Source organism: Anser brachyrhynchus, assembly GCF_964034855.1.
Source record: "Anser brachyrhynchus genome assembly, contig: SCAFFOLD_120, whole genome shotgun sequence".
Classification (NCBI taxonomy): domain Eukaryota; kingdom Metazoa; phylum Chordata; class Aves; order Anseriformes; family Anatidae; genus Anser; species Anser brachyrhynchus.
In genome coordinates this window covers 136389-158543 of record NW_027663910.1, presented here as the reverse complement: position 1 = coordinate 158543, position 22155 = coordinate 136389, and the positions used below count along the sequence as shown (strand labels likewise).

General features: G+C 60.4%; 1 protein-coding gene across 1 annotated transcript; it reads right to left on the bottom strand.

Moving 5' to 3' along the window:
• Positions 1–5159: 5159 nt before the first annotated feature.
• On the bottom strand, positions 5160–13199 carry LOC308186661 (adenylate cyclase type 10-like; the record flags this gene model as incomplete). The annotated part of the gene is given in 14 exon segments (XM_080608781.1): positions 5160–5399; positions 5573–5680; positions 6051–6273; positions 6522–6573; positions 6792–7130; positions 7275–7529; positions 8125–8256; positions 8898–9034; positions 9703–9830; positions 9833–9994; positions 10448–10534; positions 10863–11055; positions 11967–12156; positions 13043–13199. Coding segments are annotated over 14 exon segments (2349 nt in total). The 3' UTR covers positions 5160–5213.
• Positions 13200–22155: the final 8956 nt, after the last annotated feature.

The following is a 22155-nucleotide window of genomic DNA, read 5'->3' as shown; positions in this document are numbered from 1 at the left end:
AGCACCTGAAGGGTGCCGCTTTGGTTGAAGACATCCAGACGCAGGGTGGCTGGGACATGCTTTTAAGCCCTGAGACCTTCCACACAGGTGTCGCTGTGCTGACTAGGTGAGCGCCTCATCAGTTGTCCTTGTCTCCCCTGGCATTCTTCTCCCGGAGGTGGAGGGCCCCACGTGATCCCCTTCCTCGTGGCTGCTGGGGTGTGCCCAGGGGTCCGAGGGACAACGCTGACCCTGAGCGCTGGTGACGGAGGGATCTCAGAAGAGACCGACAGGGGGAGTGGCCGCTTTGATCTTTAAGGTCCCTTCCGACCCGAGCCATTCTATGGTCCATTCTGTGATTTCCATGCCGCTGCCTCTGAGAGTTCCTGGGAGAAGGGCTGCTGTTGCCCGGTGCAGGAGGAGGACTCGCAGGACGTGTCACCTTCCAAAGCGCCCCTTCCTCGGAGACCAGCGGGACAGGAGAGTGCTGGGGCTGGCTCTGCAGGCAGTGCCGCAGCCTGCGCTGCAGCTGTGTGGCAGAGCAGCCGGAAGGGTGGCCAGCGAGCATGGGAAGGCCCGGGGGCCTGGGGATCCAAAGCGGTCAGGAAATGGCATCTGTTGGAAGGCCACAACTTGCGTGTAGGCGGGGCGTCTCTCAGTAAACCGAGCACATCTATGCTCGTCACCCTCCATGCTTGCAAAGGCAAGGTGTATGGCGAAGGGCGGGCGGCCTCTCCTCAAGCGGATAGCACCAGCTGCTGAAGCAGAGCGCAGAAATGCAAGCCTTGCCCTGGCCTGGCCCATGGGATAGCAGCTAGCGCTGGCAGCGCAGTCCCAAGGAGGTTCGTTTGCCCAGCTTGGTGCTACCAATGCGTTCTTCCCCTGGCCAGGGCTCTGCGAAGCAAAGCACCACTCTACTGTGCCTCGATGTTTGAAGAGGCAGTCACGGGTCTCTGCCAGAGACGGAAGCACAAGGAGATCGTCGCCATGGCTGTCTTCACGGAGGTAGGGCCTAGCGGCAAGTGGTGCCTCTCCAAGGTGTCTTGAAACTCTGGGCTGTCTGGCAGATAGGGGAGGGGCCAAGTTGCCAGTCTGATGGAGCTGGGCTGGTGACTGCGCTCTCCTCCCAGTCACTGGGGCCTTTTCCACTGAGGGACCGGGCCTGAAGCATTTGCATTTTGTCCGTCCTGGGGGGCAGCTCCCTGCACACAACCTCTTCCGAAAGTCCGGGGAGCAAAAGGCTGCAAGTGGTTCAGCGGGCAGAAGCAGCAGGCGAGGGAGCTGCGCTACATGCCGCGAGGCAGAGCTGTGACTGGCTCCGGGGCCCTTGCCCCGAGCTGTGTGGGAGGGGTGATTCAGCGTACTGCCAGGAGTCCTGCCGGCTGGGCCAGGCTCTCACGGGCCTGCTGAGTGTCTTTCAGTTGCTGGACTGCGTAGACTTTGAGCAGCACATTGATGACTGCATCCTGACCCTTCTTCAGTCACACATGCACAGTCAGTCCTTGGTGCTGCGTAGGATGGCGGTCACAAGCGTCGTCGTGCTGCCTACGAGACCCAAGACAGTGAGTGGGGGCATCTGGGCCAAGTGGCGGCACCCACCTGGGGCTGGCCTGCAGGCGCTGTTGCCCGCAGAGGCTTGCTTGGACTTTGCCAGGAATCGGGAGGGGCGGTAGTGGCTCCACTGCTCTCACTGCCTTCTTCATCGGCCCCTGAGCGCTTCTGGCCAGCCCCTGGACTGTGCAGCACGAGGAGAGCGGCACCGGTGTCCGCTCAAAGGCACCTCCTGCTGTGCCAGGAAGAGGTCAATGCCAGGCCCCAGGCCGGCCAGCGCGGGGCTGCCTCAGCTGCAGGAGCACTCTACCCAGAGCAGTCATCCTGCTGAGGTTGGGAAGATGAGCCCCCACACGGGGCCAGGCTGACACAAGTGGCTGCTTCTGCAACCCAACGCAGCAGCCTTCTGTCCCGAGGGGCCTCAGCATGCTCCGTGCTGGCCTGGAGACAGACCTCTGCCCTGGGCTGCGCCCGCTGTGAGCAAAGGGCTTCTGCTGGAGTGGTCCTCGGTGTTTCTGAAAAAGAACTGCTGTGTTTCATGCAGGCAGTAACTCTGCAAGGCCTGCTGCCAGAGGTCATGCAGCAACTGCAGGATGCCGACGGCGCCATCAGTATGAAGGCCCTGACTGTCCTCCGCAACGCACTCCGCCTGGCAGATGGGCAGGTGGCTGGCCCCATCGCTCTGCAGCTGCCGGAGAGGCTCCTGCCCCTCTTTGAAAACGTAAGGCTGGTGGGCAAGCCGGAGGTTTGGCCAGCGTGGCCACGGGACACGTGAACGTGGCCTGGGGGTGGTGCGTCCCTCTCCGCGTGTCTCACTGGCCTGCGAATTCTTCTCCCACCACGACCCCTGGGCACGTGCTGGAAACGTTTTGCTTGGTGCTTCTTGGGCTCTCCTGCTGGGGCAGTCCCTCCCTGTGCAGAGCCCTGCAGACGTGTGCTCCACAACGGCAACTTCTCCTCGGCCCCTCGCTGCCCGTGGCAGCTTCTCCCCTTGCCACGTGTCCCCTTGCCAGCCCCAGGGTGGAGCATCTGCAACCCACTGCCTTGCCCTTCCTGCGTCTTGAGCCATTTTGCACTGCCTGCACGCTCGGCCTTACCTACCACAGCTCACTGCAGAGTGGGAGCCAGGAGCGTGTCTCCCTATCAGCCACACCGACCCCTTGCTCACTGTGAGCTCGGAAGAGCCTGGACTGAGGTCCTCACTTGTTCTGTCTCACCAGGAGTCCAGCTGCGTGAGAGAGCTCTCCATCCTTCTCTGCAAGGATGCCATGGAGGTGGCAGAGGGCACCCATGAAACGGAGATGAAGAAGCAAGTGCAGAGCACCCTCCTCCCGCTCTTCTTCCACCTGCATGACCAGAACCAGTGTGTGGCTCAGGTGGGGATTTCTAAGCTGAGCGGTCGCTTGAGGGGGCAACACCCCTCAGGAGGGCCTGCGCATCAGGGGCACGGGCTGTTAGCAAGGCTCCCTCTGAACGTGCCTCACCCTGGGGCCGAAGCTCCTGAATCCAGAAGAAAGGTGCGGAGCCCCTCCGTGCGTGCACCAGGCCCACCACAGCCGTTTTGCCCTTGCTGCGCCTCCACCCACACAAAGGGCCAGAGCGGAGGGGCCTCTCCCTGCCCCACATCCAGCCCCACACGCCGCCCTCCACAGAACAGCCCGCTGGGAGGCTTCCTGCAGCCCTAGAGCTGTCAGGGGCCGAGAAGGTGGGCACGGGCGTTTTCCAGGCCCGCCCTGCCTGCTCCCAGCAGTGCTCAGCAGTGGTGCGTAGCCACGGATACCTAGGCACTAGAGTTTTCACGGGCATCCCAGCTGTGCGTGCAGGTGTCTGAGGCCAGTGGTGTGGCGCCCAACAGTTGTCGACCCCATGTTACGCACAGGGACCCGCCAGATGTCTAGGCTGAATGCTCCCTTGCTCTCTTGGGCATGAGCACCCTGGAGCTGCCAGCGTGCTCACTGCAGAAACCCTGGCCCGCACAGTGCCCTGGGCCACGCAGAGGGGTGCAGCCCCTGCCAGGGCTTGCAGGAGCCAGCACGGCCTCCAGCCCCACCAGCCTGGGAAGGGAGCTGCAGACAGGACTACAGCTCCCAGCATGCCTCGGGACGGAGCAGCCCACCTGACCCCGCGGGGACTCCGGAACGCCCCCCCGTGCCGTTCCTCTCCTCTCCCTGTGCCTGTGCCTCTCCCTCTTCCCAAACCGTTTTCCCGGAAACCCACAAAGGGAAACGGCAGAAAAACGCACCCCACGCCGTCTCGGGGAGGAAATACCTGCCCTGAGCAAGGCTGGAGGGGAGGCACCTGCCCGATGGCAAACTGGGAGCGGAGAAGAAGGCGAGGGGACACCCAGTGGGGCGGGGAGGGGGGGAAGGCTGAGCTGCCCGGGCACCAGCCCAGCGGTCGCAACAGCGCTGGGGGTTCTGTGCCCCCCAGTGGGGGTGGGACGGGCCTCTGTGGGCACAGAGCAGCCTGGCCCGTGGCTCCCCGCCCCGGTCTTGAGGCCAATGCTGGCACGGTGGCAGCAGCGCTCTGCCTGCCCTGCAGACCGGTGCCAGCCCCTGGCAGCTGCCCGTGTCCCACCCTGACCATGCCGTCTCCCTCCAGGTGCCCACACGGGCCCCAAGGGAGCCTTCAGACCGCCTCCCCGGCAATGCAGCTTGTGCTGACGGGCCTTCTTCAGTGCCCCGCATCTCTCGCTGTGGGAGCGAGCTCTCCCTTTCTGAGAAGAACTTTCTTCTTATTTCCAACCTGAACCTCCCCTGGCGAGCCCCGACAACCACCACCGTAAGACAACAGATGTTTTATTAAGACACACTAAGAAGAGGAGGGACGCAAAGGCAGTTGGCGGAGAGGGAGTCTTCTTCCTGAGAGGAGTCCATTCTCCCGTCCCTGTTGGCTTTCATGAGAGCTGCCAGGCGGGAGAACCTCCGTCCTCCTGATGTGCCCTCCAGGCTGTAGAGGTGCCCCAGTAAGGAGAGGCAGCGGGTCTGCTGAAGCATCCAGGCGAGCTTCTTCCTCCTGGCACACAAGAGAAACTGCTGAGCCCAGAGGCACGGCTGTAGAGCACCAAGTCAGGCTGGGCAGGGGAAAGTGGGGTGGCGGCTGAGACACGTCCGCCTCCTCAGAGGAAGGGAGCTGGTGCTGGAAGGGCTGCCGGCATGGAAGTGCGCAAATGAAGAAGTGCTGCCAGGGGCAGCCGACCGCTACAGAGGGTGTGCTGGCACTACGGGACTGGGGGGGGGGGGGAAGTGATGCCAGGCACCAGCAGGAGAAGGACTATCGCAACTCTGAGCCTCCTCATCATCACGCTCCCCGCCCCGCACGCACACCTTAACCCAACCCCATCCCGTCCCTGGAGGTCACTCCAGACTGCCTTCCTTCCCTTGTTAAGCCCGTCCTCCCTGTTCACATCTCTCTGTTCCCAGGCACCCCTGGCCTCATCCGAAACGTGCCAGCAGGTGCATCCCTCGGCACAAGCTGCTTTCTACCCAAAGGCCCAGGGACCGCACAGGGGGGCAGCGTGAGGCTGCACTGCCCGCTGTTTGACTCACACGTCGTGCCTTAATGCCTCGGTCCTGCTAACGAGCTATGGGACAGCGTAGGTATGGCCTGAAGTCCAGGCAGGCCTGGGCCTGAATGCCTGGCACCAGAATACTCTTCCTTTCCCATGTGCTCCCTTCTGCTGCTTACCGAGCCTCTGGCGGAAGGGAGGGTGTTCTTCTGTTTGGGGCACAAAGAGCACCCTGAAACCTTTCCCACAGAGACTTGACAAAGGCTCCGGCGCGCGTCTGAGGGAATTGCTTTTTCAGAAGGCTCAGCGCCCGCCTGGTCGTTTTCTTGGCCAGCCTCACGCATCCTAGATTACAGCAGACCTGCACAGGAAGAGGGAGACGGGCAGACACGGACCGCTTTCCCAAGCCTCTCCTCCTGCAGAGGCTGCAGAAATGTACCAGGGGCTGCCTATAGCAGGGACGCCCCCTGCAAGAAGGGAAAGCATCCGGCTCCATCCTCCAGGACACCCCTCTGCGTCACCCTGCCACTTTACCTCCCCTTTGAGGCTGAAGAAGGTCGCCTCCTCAAAGCAGTCTAACGCAGTTGCTGTCTTCTCCATGGAGTTCCTCAGGGCCTCCGCTTCGTTCAGCTTCATAAGGGCCTTCGAGCAAGCACACAGGCAGCAGGTGAGCATCGGTGCAGAGCCCCTGGCCAGCTCCGTCCTTCCCTCTTGCCTCCTGTGGCACCTGCCTTAGGAGGGCCCGCATCTCCCCACGCGATCCCTGCCCTAGCACAGTGCCCCGTGGGCTCGGAGCTCAGGCACCAAGGGAGCCTTCAGACCGCCTCCCAGGTAAAGCAGCTTGTGCTGACGGGCCTGCTTGAGTGCCCCGTGTCTCTTGCTGCGGGAGAGGCAAAGCGCAGGAAACAGTCCGGCTCTGCCCCTGCTGTTTCTTTTGGGAGGCCCCTTAGCCGGCGTGTCCTGTTGCAGTGGACTCCAGGTGCGGTGCGTGCTGGCAAGCAGGGCCACTCACCATGTAGCTGTTGGAGACGTGCAGGTAGGCAGCCGCACACTCCAGCAGGTAATAGAAGGCTCGGGGAGCGTTGCCTATTGCCACATAGTGGCGAGCCAAAGGCACAAGCACTGATTCGATGATGGCTTCGCATTTGCAGGAACACTCGCCACCGTCCTTCTCTTCGGTCCTGCTGGGCTGCGCAGTTGTCCACTCGCCCGCTGGTGGAAACCGCTCTGACGCTCTGGTCAGCGGCAGGATGCCAGGAAAAGAAGAGAGCAAAGAGCGGATGAGCATCACCTGAGATGACCCTGCTCTCCCTACAGGTAGCAACAAAAGCCCAGTTTCCTGCTGTCTCATCCCAGCTCCCACCCCACAGCCAGCCTCCTCGTCCCAGAGCTGGAGTCCCAGCCAGCAGCCAAACGGCAGAGCTCCATCTGTCTGCTCTGGAGCTCACTGGTTTCCACAATCATCAGAACCTTGTCTCCTCACCTCAACTCCTCCTCCGAGAAAGCCTGCTGCTGCTGCAGGGCATTTGCACTACCTGGGAAGAAGAGAGAGCGTGTCAAGGACCTCCCCACGTAGCCCGGGCTAAGAGCTGCGGGCTTGCAAGGCTCCTGCCGAGCAGACCCAGGGCACAAGAGCTGCGGTGATCATCCTCGTCCCCTGGCTCATCCCTGGCAAGCTGGGGCCCACCAGGTCCCCAGCACATGGGCCTGGGCTTCCAGAGGGAGGGGGCTCCGCAGCACGCACACAGCCTACCCTCAGGGGTGTGACTCCTGTCCTTCTTCAGCTGTTCTCCAGCGAGCACCAAGGCCTCCCAGCTGTGCCAGTCATCCTCGTCCGCAGAGCCCTGGCAGTTTTCCCCATCCTGGGGACTGGGGACGGCAAAGCGGTGGAAGGCCACAAAGTCCCCTCCGTGGCAGCTCCGGCATTTGTGCGCGTGCTTCTCCAGGAACGCAGCACGCTTGCGCTGCGCGTTGGCCCTCTGTCTCTCGGGCCACAGCTCGTAGGCTGCCTCCCGCAGCAGCGGGGCACAGAAGGCCAGGACGCCAGCCCGCCACTCTGTGGTCTCCTCGCTCATAGACGGCCTCTCCGCCCCTGCAAGGCAATGGATCGTGGCCTCAGACAGAGTGGTAGAGGCATTCTCAACAGCCGCTGGGAATTTCCCTCTGCGCAAAGCTGGTGGGGGAAGGCCCCTTTCAGCTACAGCGCTCCTGGGTCTACGTTACTGCCACCACTTACCGCTCCCTGCCTGCTGAGAGGTGGACGGCTCCTCTCCAGCATCTTGGACGTCTCTGGGCACCCCTGTGTCCTTCAGCCACTTAATGATGTTGTCGCTCACCAGCACGTCCAACAAGTAATTCATCTGCTGCCTGATGCAGGTGGGCAGGATGTGAGCCAGCAGCTGGGTGGTAAACACCGGCCCTGTGATGGCCGCAAACTTCAAAGCCATCTGCTTCTTCAGCGTGATCCGGTCCAGCTCAGCCAGCGCAATCTCTGTCAAGAAGAAGCAAAACGTCTCTCTCTTTTGTGTCCCACAGCCTGAGCTTGGAGAGGCTGGACAGTTCCACCATCGGAAACAGGGTAGACTTTGGCCTCTCTTCCTCAAGATGGCACCTGCTGGGCAATCGCAGCCCAGGGGAATGTCTTCAGGATGGCTCCACTCCTCTGGCAACCACAGGCCACAAGGCCCAGGGATAAGAGAGACCCAGACAAGCGCTCCTCCACCAAGGATGGGGAGGGCACGATCCTGCGGGTACATGCGACCCGCGATGCGACCTAGCAGAGCTGAACTAGGCTGACGCCCAGCAGTGCACACAGAGAACAGAGAGCGCTTTCACCACCTCAGAGCTGGACTTGGAGCTCCCCGCAACTGCTGTGCGCCTCACAGGTAGGCTCACAGCTGGTCCACAGCCCGGAGGGGGACATCTGTGCCCTTAAGCACAGAGCTCTTTCTGCTCAGACCGGAGTCGCTTTCCTGGCACGGACCCCCCGGCTGAGCGGGTGACTCCACAGCATGCCGATGCCCAGCCCCTCTCTCATGTGCACCCCAGGAAAGGACCCCAGCACAGCCGCGAACTCAGCCGCTCACCTTTCAAGGTGGCCGGCAGCACGGTGGTCTCCAGGCTGACGTCTGGTCTGATGGTGCAGACCCTGCCGCTGTTATTCCCAGCACTGGAGCTTGAGGTGGCTGAGACGAGGTGTGAAGTCTCGACTGCAGAAGCTGGGGAGAGAGAGAGAGGGAGCGCATGAACAAGGTGGGGCAAGTCCAACCTGTCACGGTCGGGTGCGCTTCATGGCCCGCACCGAATGCGGTCAGTGAGCGGGGCAAACCGGTTTCCACTGCAGTGTTTTTGTTTGCATCGCCCTTGCAACTCTTTTTCCGCCTTCACACCAGCTGCCCAGCTGTACTGAATGAACGTCCCGCGACAGAACGCAGTAGTTGCTGCCTTTGACCGCGCTACCTCCCACAGCCAGGGAAATTGCCGGTGATAATCCAAAAAGCAAAGCCCATGCAGGCTGTCCCCAGGGCAACAGCACTCTGCTTGGCATTGCTCTTGCAATTAGTGCTCTTGCATTACTGCCAAGCTCCTCAGTTCCCAGCGCCTTTGCGGGCATTTATGGTTTTGGATTACAGTTTCCCAGGTCTGTCCCTCTCCTGCAGAAGGGCTTTCTTCTCAAGGGAGCTGGTGGCTTGCCAAGGTGACAGCAAGGTGTGCGGGAGCCCACGCCTCAGCCAGATCAAGTTCTGTCCTGCTGCCAGATCGGACTCTGCCCAGACTCACTGGAGAGCCACAGGACACGGTCGTGCGGGGGGGAGGGAGGTGCAACAGCATCTCGCCAGTGCGCAACAAGAGTGCTTACCGATCAAGCCCTCCCAGTCGTCCTCTGCTTTTTTGTCCTGCCTCCCAGTGCGGAACAAGCGCATGTTGTTGCAACGCAGGCAGCGCAGCAGTTCCTCGCAGTAATATGGGATGCCAGAGCTTCTTTGGATCAGGAACCTGGGCAGGAGCAGAGCCAGCAGTGACCAACACCAGGGAAGTACGGTGCGACACAGTTCTGATGGGCGGGCGGCGAGTCACTCAGCCTCACAGGGTAACCAGCCTCTTCGTCACAGCTACGGCGCACTTCAGAAGGGGGCGGTCCTCCCACTGGCTTGGGCGTTTGGGACCCCCTGACCCTACACCGTTTGCTGGAGTCCGTGGGGAAATGGTCGTGGACAATGTCCAAAGCACAACGCAGCAAGCCTGACCTTCCCTGTCCTCAGGAGCCCAGATCTGCTCTGGCAGCTGGCTGGACCCCTGCTCCTGGGAATCCCTCCTGCAGCCTGGCCACATAGGTCAAAGCCTTTTGCACGCCTCAGCCACGCTAAGGCTTGGGCACCCACCTCCCTCTGCTCTCCTCTCTCCTCTTCTCTCCCCTTTCCTCCCTGCCTTGCCCTCCCTCCTCTGCAACAGCAAAGGGCTGTCACTGCCCGCGTGCTGCATCTTGGGAGCTGCCTATTCTTAGCTCCCGCCTGCTGTGGTGAGTCTTAAGGAGAAACCCAGGTCCTTGCTGGAGTCAAGGATGCTGCCAGAAGGCCCCGTGCTTCCTTTCCTGCGGGGCGACTTCCTTCCGTGGGCGGCGTAGGTCCAGCCCCTCCGGAAGAACTCCCTGGCCTGCAACATACCTTGCTAGATCCCTGGGGATGCTGACCACTCCAAGGTCCTGGCAGGCTTTCTGCACCACAGCTGCAGGTTTCAGCTCTTCCAGATGAAGACAGCTGATTCTCTGGGACATTGTGCTCACAGACATTGTGCTGCAGCTTTGAAAAAGCTCTCCGTTCTCTCGTGGCCAGGAGCTAAGCTCATGACCATGAAGAGCGTGACGCTTTGGAGCACGGGCCACATGATAATCCAGGAGGCAGGGTCGATGAAGTGGGCGTTGTCGATGACAAATATGCCGAATTCTCCTCCAAGGGTCTGAAAAAAGCAGACGGTTCTGTGTGGGGTCTGGTGGATTCTCAAGCGTCTTCTAGGGGAGGAAATGTAGCCCCTCTCTCCGGAGACGGAGAATACTCAGAAGTCTCTCCCCAGCCGCTTCCCTCTTCAGAAGCTTACTGGCTGTTCATTTCTGCGAGACTTTAAGGTCTCCTCAAGCACCACTTGCCCTTCTGAAGGAGGGAACTTGGGCAAAGGAACGCAGAAGGCGTCAATCCTCCTCCAGGGCACATACCCTCCAACTTAACAGGAGGCGAGCTACTAGGCATATGGGGAGGGCTCGAGAGGGGCTTCTGGGAGGAGGGGCTCCTGGGCCCTGAAGGGCGATGACCCTGGCACATCGTCCTGCTGCCCACTCAGGCCGCTCTGATGTGGAGCCTGCAGCGGGCAGGGTTGTTTTCTTTCTCTGACCCAGGTGGAAGGAGGAACGCTCACCTTCTGTAGCACTTGCATACAAGTCAGGTGCAACTCCCTTTTCCTTGGAGTGTCATGCATCTTGCGAATCTTGTCCGGGACGGCAAACTGGACGGGAAAGCAGAGTCAGAAAGAAACATCATCCTGGGACCAGGCATGCCTATCCACCAAGCTCGACGGCAGAACAAAGCGCCTCTGCTTTTGCATGAGGTCAACACGAGCCTCTCTTCACTGGCCTTTCCAGGGTGCTGACCAAGACACCTGGCTCATGCGCAGGACATGAAGTCACCACAGACAGGGAGCCTCCCCGGACCCAGGAATCAGAACGCGGTGCTATGAGCCCCGCGGCTCCCAGCCCGGAGCTAAGCCTGCCCAGCGGAACACCCAGACAACAACCAGACTACCTCAGGAGGCAGTCTCACCCTCTCGCTCCCACCTTGACGAGGAGAATGTCATTGAGGAGGCAATATCTGCTCTCTTCTATCGCCCCTTGGAGCTTGGCCTGCAGGGTGCGCTGCCTGTCCTCGCACGTTTCACCCGCCTGCAGGCCCAGAGCCCTGGCCACCAGCATACGGATGGCAGAGAAGGGCTGCCTCACGTTGGCCTCGGTCAGTTCCACGGTGACAACCCTGCGGTGCAAAAGCAAAAGGCACCTGAGCTGCAGAAAAGGCCCCCAGTAGCCCACGCCTGCCAAGACAGGAGAGCTAGAGATTCACGCCGCCTGGTTCTTACTGCAAAGGAACGCAGGGTGCGCAGTCCCGGGGGTGGGGGAGGAGGGCCAGGCACAGGGCAGAGGCATCGCAGTCTTCCACGAACGTCAGGGGAGTCCCTCGCCAGAGGCCAAAACCAAAGAAAACCCAGATGGGGCAAAGAAGCCGGGGTGTGCTGTAGGCTAGTAGACTGCTTTGCCACCCTGGACAAGCAAAAGAAGCCTCTTGGAAAGGAGGACCTGTGTCACTTAGTGGCTCAGGACACCAAGCATCTGGCACCTTTGGCTCAAGTCTTTTGATAGTTTTCAAGAGACAGCAACGTTAACATTCAAAAGGTCCTCCAACCATGGCCCAGAGGGACACCTGAGAACTGAGCAGGCAGACAGGAGGAAGAGTGGCCCAGTGGCCCACCTTTCCCCAGGGCGACATGACTGACCCAAAGCTTCCTGCGCAGAAGGAGCTGGGAAAAAATTCCTCCTTGCGTCAGAATGACCTCTGCCGTAGCCTTGCACGTAGTGGAGCAAGCACAGCGCAGGGAGCCCAGCGGAAAGCCGCTTGGACAAAGCCTGCACGGCTAGCGTGCGTCTCCAAAGCCAGGACAACCTTCCCCACCCCACTGGCATCACTCCCGGCTCTCTTAGCAGCAGGAGACAGAAAGGCAGAGAGGTACAAAGCAGACCCGTGCCAGGCCTTTGGATCTTCCTGGCCACGGGGAAGGGATGTCTGCGGGAGACCAGGCTGGTCTCTTGCTGCACAGCTCCTCTTTGCCGGCCAAGGTTGCACCCTTGGGGTCCCTGTGCCCCCATCCAGATGGCTCGGAAGACACTCACCACTTCTCGGCGATTCCCACATATTGATAGATATGGCCGGGATTGGTAACGCCTTTCAGCTTTGTCTCCGGCAACTCCTTGAAGAAGCAACCGGGCAGGCGAGAGGCTGCGGAGGTGGCTTCATCACAGGACACCAGCCTAGGGTAGTGCACCATCAAGCGTGCAGCCAAGTTCACCTTATGGCCAATCACTGCCACAGAGAGAGAACACGTTGACATGGTTAGGAAAGCGGCCTTGCCCCACCCTTCAAGGCCAAGGGCTACTTCCCCTTGTTGTCCATAGGTGCATGCCCAGTGGACTGCACCAATAAGCACACAGAGCTGAAATCCACACGAAGGTCTTTTAATTAAATAACTAATTATATAACTCTGCAGAGTCAGGTGCTTGGCGATCTTTTGCAAAGCCAGCACACTTCAGACTTGAATCACCGTTATTTATACACAGCAAACTTGTGAAAGCTATCTCTTTGGCTACTTTTGATTGGCTATTACAGCTCACCTAACTTATGTCTACGGAGTTTGCACATTACAGAGGAAGAGCGGGGGAGGAGGGGACACCAAATCCCACATCAGCATACATTAGCATTTTGATGGGTATGTTTTTTAATACGTTTATGACCCTTAATGAGCAAAAGGTTACTATAGATCAGTCTGGAGCTGTTGTTCTCCTTCTTGTTTTTACCTTTTATCCCATATCTTCCTTGCTTCTGCTAGCTCAAGGCTGCCTGTCTCTCTGCTCCCTTATTTTCTCAGCTAAAAGACTATACGAGCTATAGAAAAGACTACACAAGCTGCGGGCCTCCCTATATTCCTCAAGGTTTCCTTGTGTTTTTTTTTTCCCCAGCTTTGGGACTACACCCTCAGGCACAGGTCAACCCAGCAGCAGGGCAAGCGGACCCAGCGGGAACCACAAGTCTCTGAGCCCATTCTCCCACCTCAGGTGGAGACCGGTGCCATCTGGGCCGCCACCAGCAGCCTGTGGCATATGTGCTTGCCCCAGCCTGCCCGTCTCTTCATGACTGACATCCTTAAGCGCACCCACGCCAGCCTCCCACTCTTCAGACTAAGGTGCGGTACCTGTATGTTCGGCCCTCTCAGGGTGGCCACAGAGGCCGCAGAACACCGTCCCGCTGGTGACCCCGACGGACACTGCCCCGGCACACGGGGAGAGAAGCGCAAAGTCAGTGGCGCCCCAGGCGCAGACCTGCTCGCCCCGCTCCGCCCCTTCCCACATCTCCCCTTGGCGCCAGCCAGGGCCACCTGCTGTCCCACAGCCAGTGCGTGTCTTGGGGACTTGGAGAGCTCGGGGCGCAACACACCCCGCTCACAAGGGACACGGGGAGGGCGCACGCAAGATGGCTTGGACCCTTCCCCTGAGGCACGATGGCTGCGACCTGCAGCAGGCCACAGCCCCTCTCATTAGTGGAGGAAAGCAGGTGCTGCCCACAGAGCACCTACAATGCCAGCGGCTTGAGATCACGGGGCTGGGCCCGAGCCCTGTTCCTGGCCCTGTTGCCCAGAGGGGCCTGCCTCTGGCACCAAGGAGCCTCGTGCCCTGGTGAGGGCTCGCTCCAGCACCACGACTGGCAGGCTCTGCTTGGAGGGCCTGCGCCTGGCTGCCCTGAGCTAAGCCCAGGGGCCGCCTGCTGCCTCTCAGGGTGCTGCCTCAATCCTGCCAGGGACAAAGGAGGCCAAGCCAGGAGGCCACGTCTCTTGCTGGTCAGCCCCCTTGCGCTGTCCCAGGCAGCACGCACGCCCTGCAACGCTGCCACACACTCACTCAAGTTTCCTCAGCGACGCGGAGCACATGCTGACGATCTGAAGAGCGCTTTCCAAGGCATGGATGCTCTCGTGCTGCAGCTTTGCTCCAGACAGTCCCAACACACAGAGGAACGTGCAGCCCTGCAGAGGACGGATGCAACACATCTGGTTACAGTGCCCATGGCCAGCAGCTAATGTCGTTCCGCTGCAGTCGCCAGGGAGACCAGCACAGCTGCAGGTCAACACAAAGCCACAGAGGACTGATCCCACCGGCAAGGCAGAGCTGCTTCTCAGTCCCTCTCCACTAAACAGACAAGGGCCACCCTCTGGGGGTGGGGTTGCTCCCCCACGCTCACCTTATCAAACAGGAGGCTTTTGTTGTTTTCGCCCTTGTGAGGACTGAGGATTGCTGAAATGATCCTGTTGGCGTTAGAGAGGCCCCTCCTAAGATCCAGTAAGTTGGCCTCTGCAGAAAACTGCAGCTGGACAAAGAGGCTGGTGACTGGCCGTAGCTCAGACCACAGGTGCAGCGGCACATCCTCATCCATCTGGAAGGGAAGAGCACGACAGCTTTGCCAGCCTGTTCTCCCGGGGGTTCCTCTGGGCCCGTGCCATACACCAAGGGAGAGCAGGCGTGCTCGCAATACCAGGTACTACTGGAGGAAGGGTAAGTCCTCTGCTCGGTGCCAATCGCAGGCCAGCCCGCGGCAGGCAGGTCATAGCACAGTCATAGCACAAACGACAAAGGAGGGGAATGTTCCAGCAACACCCCATCTTGTGACAAGTACGGCCGCGAGGGGCGACCCTCTGGCACGTCCCAGGGACTTGAGCAGACTCGCCCGCTTGTCCTCGCCTCGTGCCCACAGCACGTCCAGAACAAGAGTCGTGGAAAAGGCAGAGGGAAGGCCACCTCCCGCCACCCGCGCCTCTTTGAGGAGCAGCACAAAACGGGCAGTTTCCTGGCACATGCAGCACCACTAGCCCTGGCGTCAGTTCCCCTGGGTTCCCGCCTCAGGCTGCTTTTCCTTTCGTTTGTCTGTTTTCACGAGAGCTCCACCCCTGCAATGCACACCTTCTTCTGCCCTCCCAAAATGCAGCCTCCAGCAGCGGTGGCCTTACCTTCCTGAGAGCGGCTGCCGGTATGTGCTTCTTCAGCCTTGCTGCCACTTTTCGATCACTGGACATGATAAGAGCTGGCCTTCGTTGCCCTAAGGGAAGCAAACGCAGGCCTTCACTGGCAGGACGGGACTAGAAGGGGGCTGAAAGACGGGGCTGGCGCTGGGCAAAGCAGAGCAGAGATTCTTTGGTGTTTCCTCCTGCTCCCCTCTGCAGCTGCTCGGCCGGAGCCGTCCCCTGGCAGGAGGGGGCGGCAGCGACAGCCTCAGCTGAAGCACAGGAGGGCCAAAGGCACGAACGTCGACTGAAAGGTGGAAGAGGGCAGAGGGAGTTCCTCCCTGGAACTCTGAAGCAGGCAGGCCCCATTTTTCCCGCCAGTCCCAGAACACGGTGAAGCAGGGACTCACTTATCCTTTCCAAATGCCGCATCTTCGCGTGTTGGTCAAAGCGGCCTGCAGCATCTTGGCGTTCCGATCCAGACCTGTGCTCCATCCTCAGAACCTGCAGACACGCAGAAGGAAAGTACTGCCACTGGCCGCCCCAAGGAGCCCCAGGAGACACAGCCGGCCCCTCCACTCTCACTTTCCAGAGAAGGGCAGAAGCTCTTGGTGCAGCAAGCCCACTTCTCTGGATTTTCAGCTGGGACAGAAGTGCCTCCTCAGAAGGACCAGAGCCACGCAGGCATCACCCAAGCATGCCCCAGCTCTCAAGGACAGCTGCGGCGACCCACGGGGGCCCAGACCCTTCCCGTGCTTCCCTCGGCCCCTCACGCCAAGCAAACACAACCCAGAGTTACCCCTGAGGTGGAAGGGCAACTGCTTCAGCTCTCCACCAACCCTTACGGCTACAACTCTCTCCACGTCCAGCGCCTCAGCCTTCTAGCACCTGCCTCCTTCCCTTCCGGGTGCGGGTCTTCAGAAAGGCTCTAGAGGCCAACCCGTCCACCTACCTTCAGAGACCGTTTGCCACCAAGAAGCTTGGTCTGGATCTGTTCCTGCTCACACAGCTCCCAGCAGGTGGGTGAGAGGATCACTTCACTTTTAACCGCAAGGTTTTGGGCCTCCATAACTTCATCCAGGGCCTGGCTGCAGATGAAGTAATGCTGCTCCCTGTCTCCGGCAGTCAGTAAGGTCATTTGCCCTGCGGAGATCCCTGGGGAGAGAGCGAGAAGAAGCACTGACACCGGGGAGCTTTTGACCTCTATGGCCCCCCAGCACCTCAGCTGGCCAGCAGCTCAGCTGAAACCCAGCCTGGAGACGGGCATTAGGGAGGGGGGAGGAGTAATGGTTTTAGACTAAAAAGAAGGAGATTTACATTAGATATTCTACTGTAAATTAGAATTGGTGTCTGCAAAGACACCAAAGAAGTCGACGCTGACGATGTGTTGGCACTGCCGGGCATCTCACCCTGCTGCCTGTGCCACCAGCCCAGCAGAACAGCAGGTGTGATCAGTGCCTGCTCTTTTTGATGGCACGCAGGTTGTAGCTGTCTGCTTGAGGAAAGATGGGAGGCTCTCAGATAGTGGGGAAGGGTGGAGCTTGAGGTGAAGATGAGGTGAAGAGGTGGAACAAAAGCAAGCAGGGAGACACAGGTGATGTAAGGAAGGCTGCAGTCCGCTGCTGTCGCCTGCTCATTTGCGACAATCCTTCTCAGCAACACCAACCCTTGGCTGCTTGGCTGCCGGAACATGAGGCAGCTTCCCAGAGCCGATGCGTGCCTTACCCAAGCGGCAGGCAGGGCAAAAGTGCCTGTACAGGGACTCGGTGTGGAATGCTGGCAGGGGAGGCTTTCCATTGGCGCTGGCCCCTGCAGAGGTGCCGGCCTTGCTCTGGAGGCAAGAAGCAGCCAGCAGCACTGGAGAGTGCCAGGGCTGTGCACGTGGCACAGCTGACCCAGCAGCGCCCATACCTATCTTCAGCTGGAGCTTCACACCCACGTGCGTGTCACGAGTGCCATGCTTCTTCTGGATTTGCTGGCAACACTGCAGCACCAGGCCGATGGTCTGAGGCAGCTGAGCTTCCGATGCTCTCCACAGCACCAGCACAGCATCCCCTGGGGAAAGGGAGGGGAAGGTGAAGGCTCTCCTGAGGGACAGCAGCAAGCGGCCAGCCGGCGTGCAGAGGAAGATGGGCTTGTGGGAGGGCATCCTCCTGAGGGACGGCACCCTGGCCACAGGGACCCCTCCCCTCTGCCGGGCCAGCCACAGCACCAGCCAGGGCGGCAGAGGAAGAGGGTGGGTGGCGGGGGGACCCTCTGCCCGGCACTCCTCCGCAGCTGCAGCGGCCAGAGAGCTGCTCCATCACGCCAGAGCACAGAGCAAGCGGCTCCCGCGGGAAACACTGCACAGCAGCAGGACACGGAGGCAGCCTCCTCCTAAGGACACACCTCCAAACTTCAGGATGTCTCCTCCAAAATCCAGCACATCTGCGGAGAAAGAGAAGGGAAGGCAGAGTTATGGGGGTGCCTTCTTCTGGAAGCCGTGGTGCAAGCCACTGTGGCCACAGCCCTGGCCCCTGCACAGCGAGCTGGGAGGCAGTGCCGTGGGATGCTACACAAGCACAGTACGCTGCAAGCTGGAAGGCACCTCTGGAGATTATCTGCTCCAGTCCCGCACCCCCGTCTCCACTCAAGCCGAGCCACCCAGAGCCACCTGCCTGGGGCCACGTCCAGATGCCTGGTGAAGGTCTCTGAGCGGGGACACTTGCAAATGCTGCCAAAGTGGTGGCCACCACATGCTCACGGTCAGAGACATCCCCCAGGATAAGGGGCTCATGAGGGCCACACACAGATGTCAGTGCCAGCATCCCTAGGTCACTGGCACGCTGGCACTCACTGGATGCCCCCAGCCTGCCCGGGGTCCTAATGGCACCAAAGCGGTGTTCCATCGTGGAACTGGAACTGTCTCTCTGCAAGCACAGAGGCAGATGCTGAGAAAGAGGGTGTCCCCTTGCTCATGCAATCAGAGAACGATCTAGGTTGGAAAAGGCCTTCGAGATCATCAAGTCCGACCATCCACCTGGCCTACTGAGTCCCCAGCACTAAACCATGTACCTTAGTGCCATGTCCACGCATCTCTTAAATAGCTGCAGGGACTGGGACTCCATCACTTAACTGGGCAGGCTGTTCCAATGCTCGACCACACCCTCCATGAAGAAATTCTTCCTAATACCCGACCCAAGCACAACCTGCCCCAAATTGAGACCCTCTCCTAATGGCCTATCTCTTCTCACCTGAGAAAAGAGACCGACTGCCTCCGCGCTGCAGCCTCCTTGCAAGGAGGTGGAAAGCGCAGTGAGGTCTCCCCTCAGCCTCCTCTTCTCCAGACTAAACAACCACAATGCCCTCAGCCGCTCCTCGTAACTCCTGTTTTCTAGTCCCTTCACCGGCTTTGATGCTCTTCTCTGTACACACGCAAGCGACTCAAACATCCTTCTTGCGGTCGGGGCCCCAAACTGAACGCAGTATTCGAGGTGCGGGCTCACCGCTGCCGTGTCCAAGAGCTATCACTTCCCTAGCCCTGCTGGCCACACTAGTTCTCATGCAGGCCGGGATGCCATCGGCCTTTCTAGACACCCGCGCACGCTGCTGGCACATGTTCAGCTGGCCGCCGACCAGCAACCCCACATCCTTTTCTACTGGGCACATTTCCAGCCACCCTTCCCCAGGCCTATGCGGCTGCATTAGGTTGCTGTGAGCCAAGCACAGGACCCAGCACTTAGCCTTGTTCAGTGGCACGTGGCTGGACTTGGCCCAGCCCACCTCGGCAAAGCCTTCCCACCCTCAAGCCAGTCAACCATCGTGCCTAACTTGGAATCGTCTGCAAACTTACTGATGGAGGGTGCATTCAATCCCCTCCTCCCTCCTGGTCACTGATGAAAATGTTAAACAAAAAAGGCCCTGGTACAGAGCCCTGGAGAATGCCACTGGTGTCCAGCCACCAACTGGATTGAACCTGGATTGAATGCCACTTGCTAGGACTCTTTGAGCCCAGCCATCCAGCCACTTCTTTACTCAGCAAACAGTACATACGCCCAGGCAGCATATATATGAGCAGCCAGTTTCTCCGGGAGAATACTGTGGGCAGCGGTATGAAACGCTTTATAAAAAGCCAGGCAGACAACGTCCAGAGCCTCTCCCTCCTCTACTAAGCGGGTCACCTTGTCATAGTTGATCAGGGTAGTCAGGAGGGACCGAGCCTTCAAAACCCCATGCCGGCTGCTTCTGATCCCTCCATTGGAGGCACACGCACGTGCCGTGTCACAGCACTCAGGATCACCTGCTCCGTAACCTGCCCTGATACCGACGTCAGACTGACAGGCCTGTAATTCCCTGGAAAGTCCTTCCAGCCCTTCCTGTCGCCTGGAGGCACGTCTGCCAGCCTCCAGTCCGCTGGGCCTCCCTGGTCACAGTGGGCAGCAGAAGAGACCTGCTGCGCTCCTGCCTCGCCACGGCAGCCCCACGGCTCCCACTGTCCCCCCAGGCCGCAGTGAGCTCCACAGCCCTTCCAAGGAGGCAGGAGCAGGCGGAGCAGCAAGGCTGCCTCTGCCCTCGGCAAGCAGCCTCAGGGCACGATGTCCAACAGCCTGGCAGCATGGCTCTTACCCTCCAAAACGTCACACTTGTAGTCATTGAGCGTTTGCGCCAGCTCGTCAGCACCTCTGTCTGCGCCGCTCTGCTGGACGCACTTCTCTGAAAACGCAGTGAAACCTGCAGGAAGGACACACAGAGATCAGGACATGTCTACGTGGGCCAAAGGACCTGGCAGCCAGTCCCGTTCTGCCAAGCCCAAGCGCCCGTCAGTCGCTGCATCGCAAGAGAAGCCAACCCATGCTCTCTTTAGCCATCACAGCAGGAGTCCTCAACGGTGCCAAGATAGCTGTGCCATCTACGGGCCAGGGCTCCCGAGGGCCTGGTGTGCCCCAATGGCTCGTTTCTGTGGAGGCTCCACCGTGCCCAGCCCACCTGCAAAATCCGCTAAGAACAGCACTTCCACGATAACCTTGGGGACCAAGTTGTCCCAGATGAAGTCCTCAGAAAGACGGAGATCGGGGAGGAGCACAGCTCTTTTCCCCAGCTCAGAGTACAGGTATTTCCTCTCCCAGGCAGATGCCATGATCAGCGCCCTGTGGTACCGGGGGCAAGTGCCCCCATGGTACCGCCCTGCGGTACCTTGCAAGAAGCAAGTGCAGAGCACCCTCCTCCCCCTCTTCTTCTACCTGCATGACTAGAACCAGTGTGTGGCTCAGGTGGGGATTTAAGGTGGGGCTGGCAAAGAGCCACAGGAGGGAAGCATTTGCTGGTGGCAGCTGGGGCCATGGCTGTGCTCTGCTCCATTCTCCCTCGTCTCTCGTCCAGGTGCCATGGGTCATGCAGATCATCCATGACTGCCTGGTGTCGGTCAGCAAGGAGTCACTCCTGGACAGCCTGAACAGGACCCTTTTCCAGATCACCTCCTTGGACCCCGAGCATGCGGTCCAGGGCCTGCTGGAGGCCTTCCCGTGGTGCGATGGGTATGGGGCCCACCCATCCACCTCTGGCACAGCTCAGGACGCCCAGGGCCGGCACAGGCCGAGGGGCGGTGGCTGGGGTGGCCCCACCGACAGCATGCTTTGTCTCTGCAGGGTTGCCACGGCCATGTGGCAGACGATGGTCTCCGAGCCCCGCGTTGCAGAGGACGTGCTGAGAAGCCTGCTGATGCAACGCACAGGGTCTGAGCACGATGGCTTCGGCCCACAGCACAGCTGCGTCCGCTCCTGGGCTGTGAGTTCCTGGAGCAGGCCTCGCTCACCCCCAGCGGGGCTGCACTCCCCTCCCCGTCCCCTCCTCCACTCTTCCCCTGTTCCCGAACGACAGCCTCCCCTGGGGCTCCCCAGTCAGGAGGCCCGGGAGCCAGAGCCCAGCAGGGCCACGTGCACTGCTGGGGCCCCACTGCGCACAGGCACGGAGCCCGCCCCGGCGCTGCACACAACCTCTTCCGAAAGTCCGGGGAGCAAAAGGCTGCAAGTGGTTCAGCGGGCAGAAGCAGCAGGCGAGGGAGCTGTGCTGCGTGCCGCGAGGCAGACCTGTGACTGGCTCCGGGGCCCTTGCCCCGAGCTGTGTGGGAGGGGTGATTCAGCGTACTGCCAGGAGTCCTGCCGGCTGGGCCAGGCTCTCACGGGCCTGCTGAGTGTCTTTCAGTTGCTGGACTGCGTAGACTTTGAGCAGCACATCGATGACTGCATCCTGACCCTTCTTCAGTCACACATGCACAGTCAGTCCTTGGTGCTGCGTAGGATGGCGGTCACAAGCGTCGTCGTGCTGCCTACGAGACCCAAGACAGTGAGTGGGGGCATCTGGGCCAAGTGGCGGCACCCACCTGGGGCTGGCCTGCAGGCGCTGTTGCCCGCAGAGGCTTGCTTGGACTTTGCCAGGAATCGGGAGGGGCGGTAGTGGCTCCACTGCTCTCACTGCCTTCTTCATCGGCCCCTGAGCGCTTCTGGCCAGCCCCTGGACTGTGCAGCACGAGGAGAGCGGCACCGGTGTCCGCTCAAAGGCATCTCCTGCTGTGCCAGGTAGAGGTCAATGCCAGGCCCCAGGCCAGCCAGCGCGGGGCTGCCTCAGCTGCAGGAGCACTCTACTCAGAGCAGTCATCCTGCTGAGGTTGGGACGATGAGCCCCCACACGGGGCCAGGCTGACACAAGTGGCTGCTTCTGCAACCCAACGCAGCAGCCTTCTGTCCCGAGGGGCCTCAGCATGCTCCGTGCTGGCCTGGAGACAGACCTCTGCCCTGGGCTGCGCCCGCTGTAAGCAAAGGGCTTCTGCTGGAGTGGTCCTCGGTGATCCTGAAAAAGAACTGCTGTGTTTCATGCAGGCAGTAACTCTGCAAGGCCTGCTGCCAGAGGTCATGCAGCAACTGCAGGATGCCGACGGCGCCATCAGTATGAAGGCCCTGACTGTCCTCCGCAACGCACTCCGCCTGGCAGATGGGCAGGTGGCTGGCCCCATCGCTCTGCAGCTGCCGGAGAGGCTCCTGCCCCTCTTTGAAAACGTAAGGCTGGTGGGCAAGCCGGAGGTTTGGCCAGCGTGGCCACGGGACACGTGAACGTGGCCTGGGGGTGGTGCGTCCCTCTCCGCGTGTCTCACTGGCCTGCGAATTCTTCTCCCACCACGACCCCTGGGCACGTGCTGGAAACGTTTTGCTTGGTGCTTCTTGGGCTCTCCGGCTGGGGCAGTCCCTCCCTGTGCAGAGCCCTGCAGACGTGTGCTCCACAACGGCAACTTCTCCTCGGCCCCTCGCTGCCCGTGGCAGCTTCTCCCCTTGCCACGTGTCCCC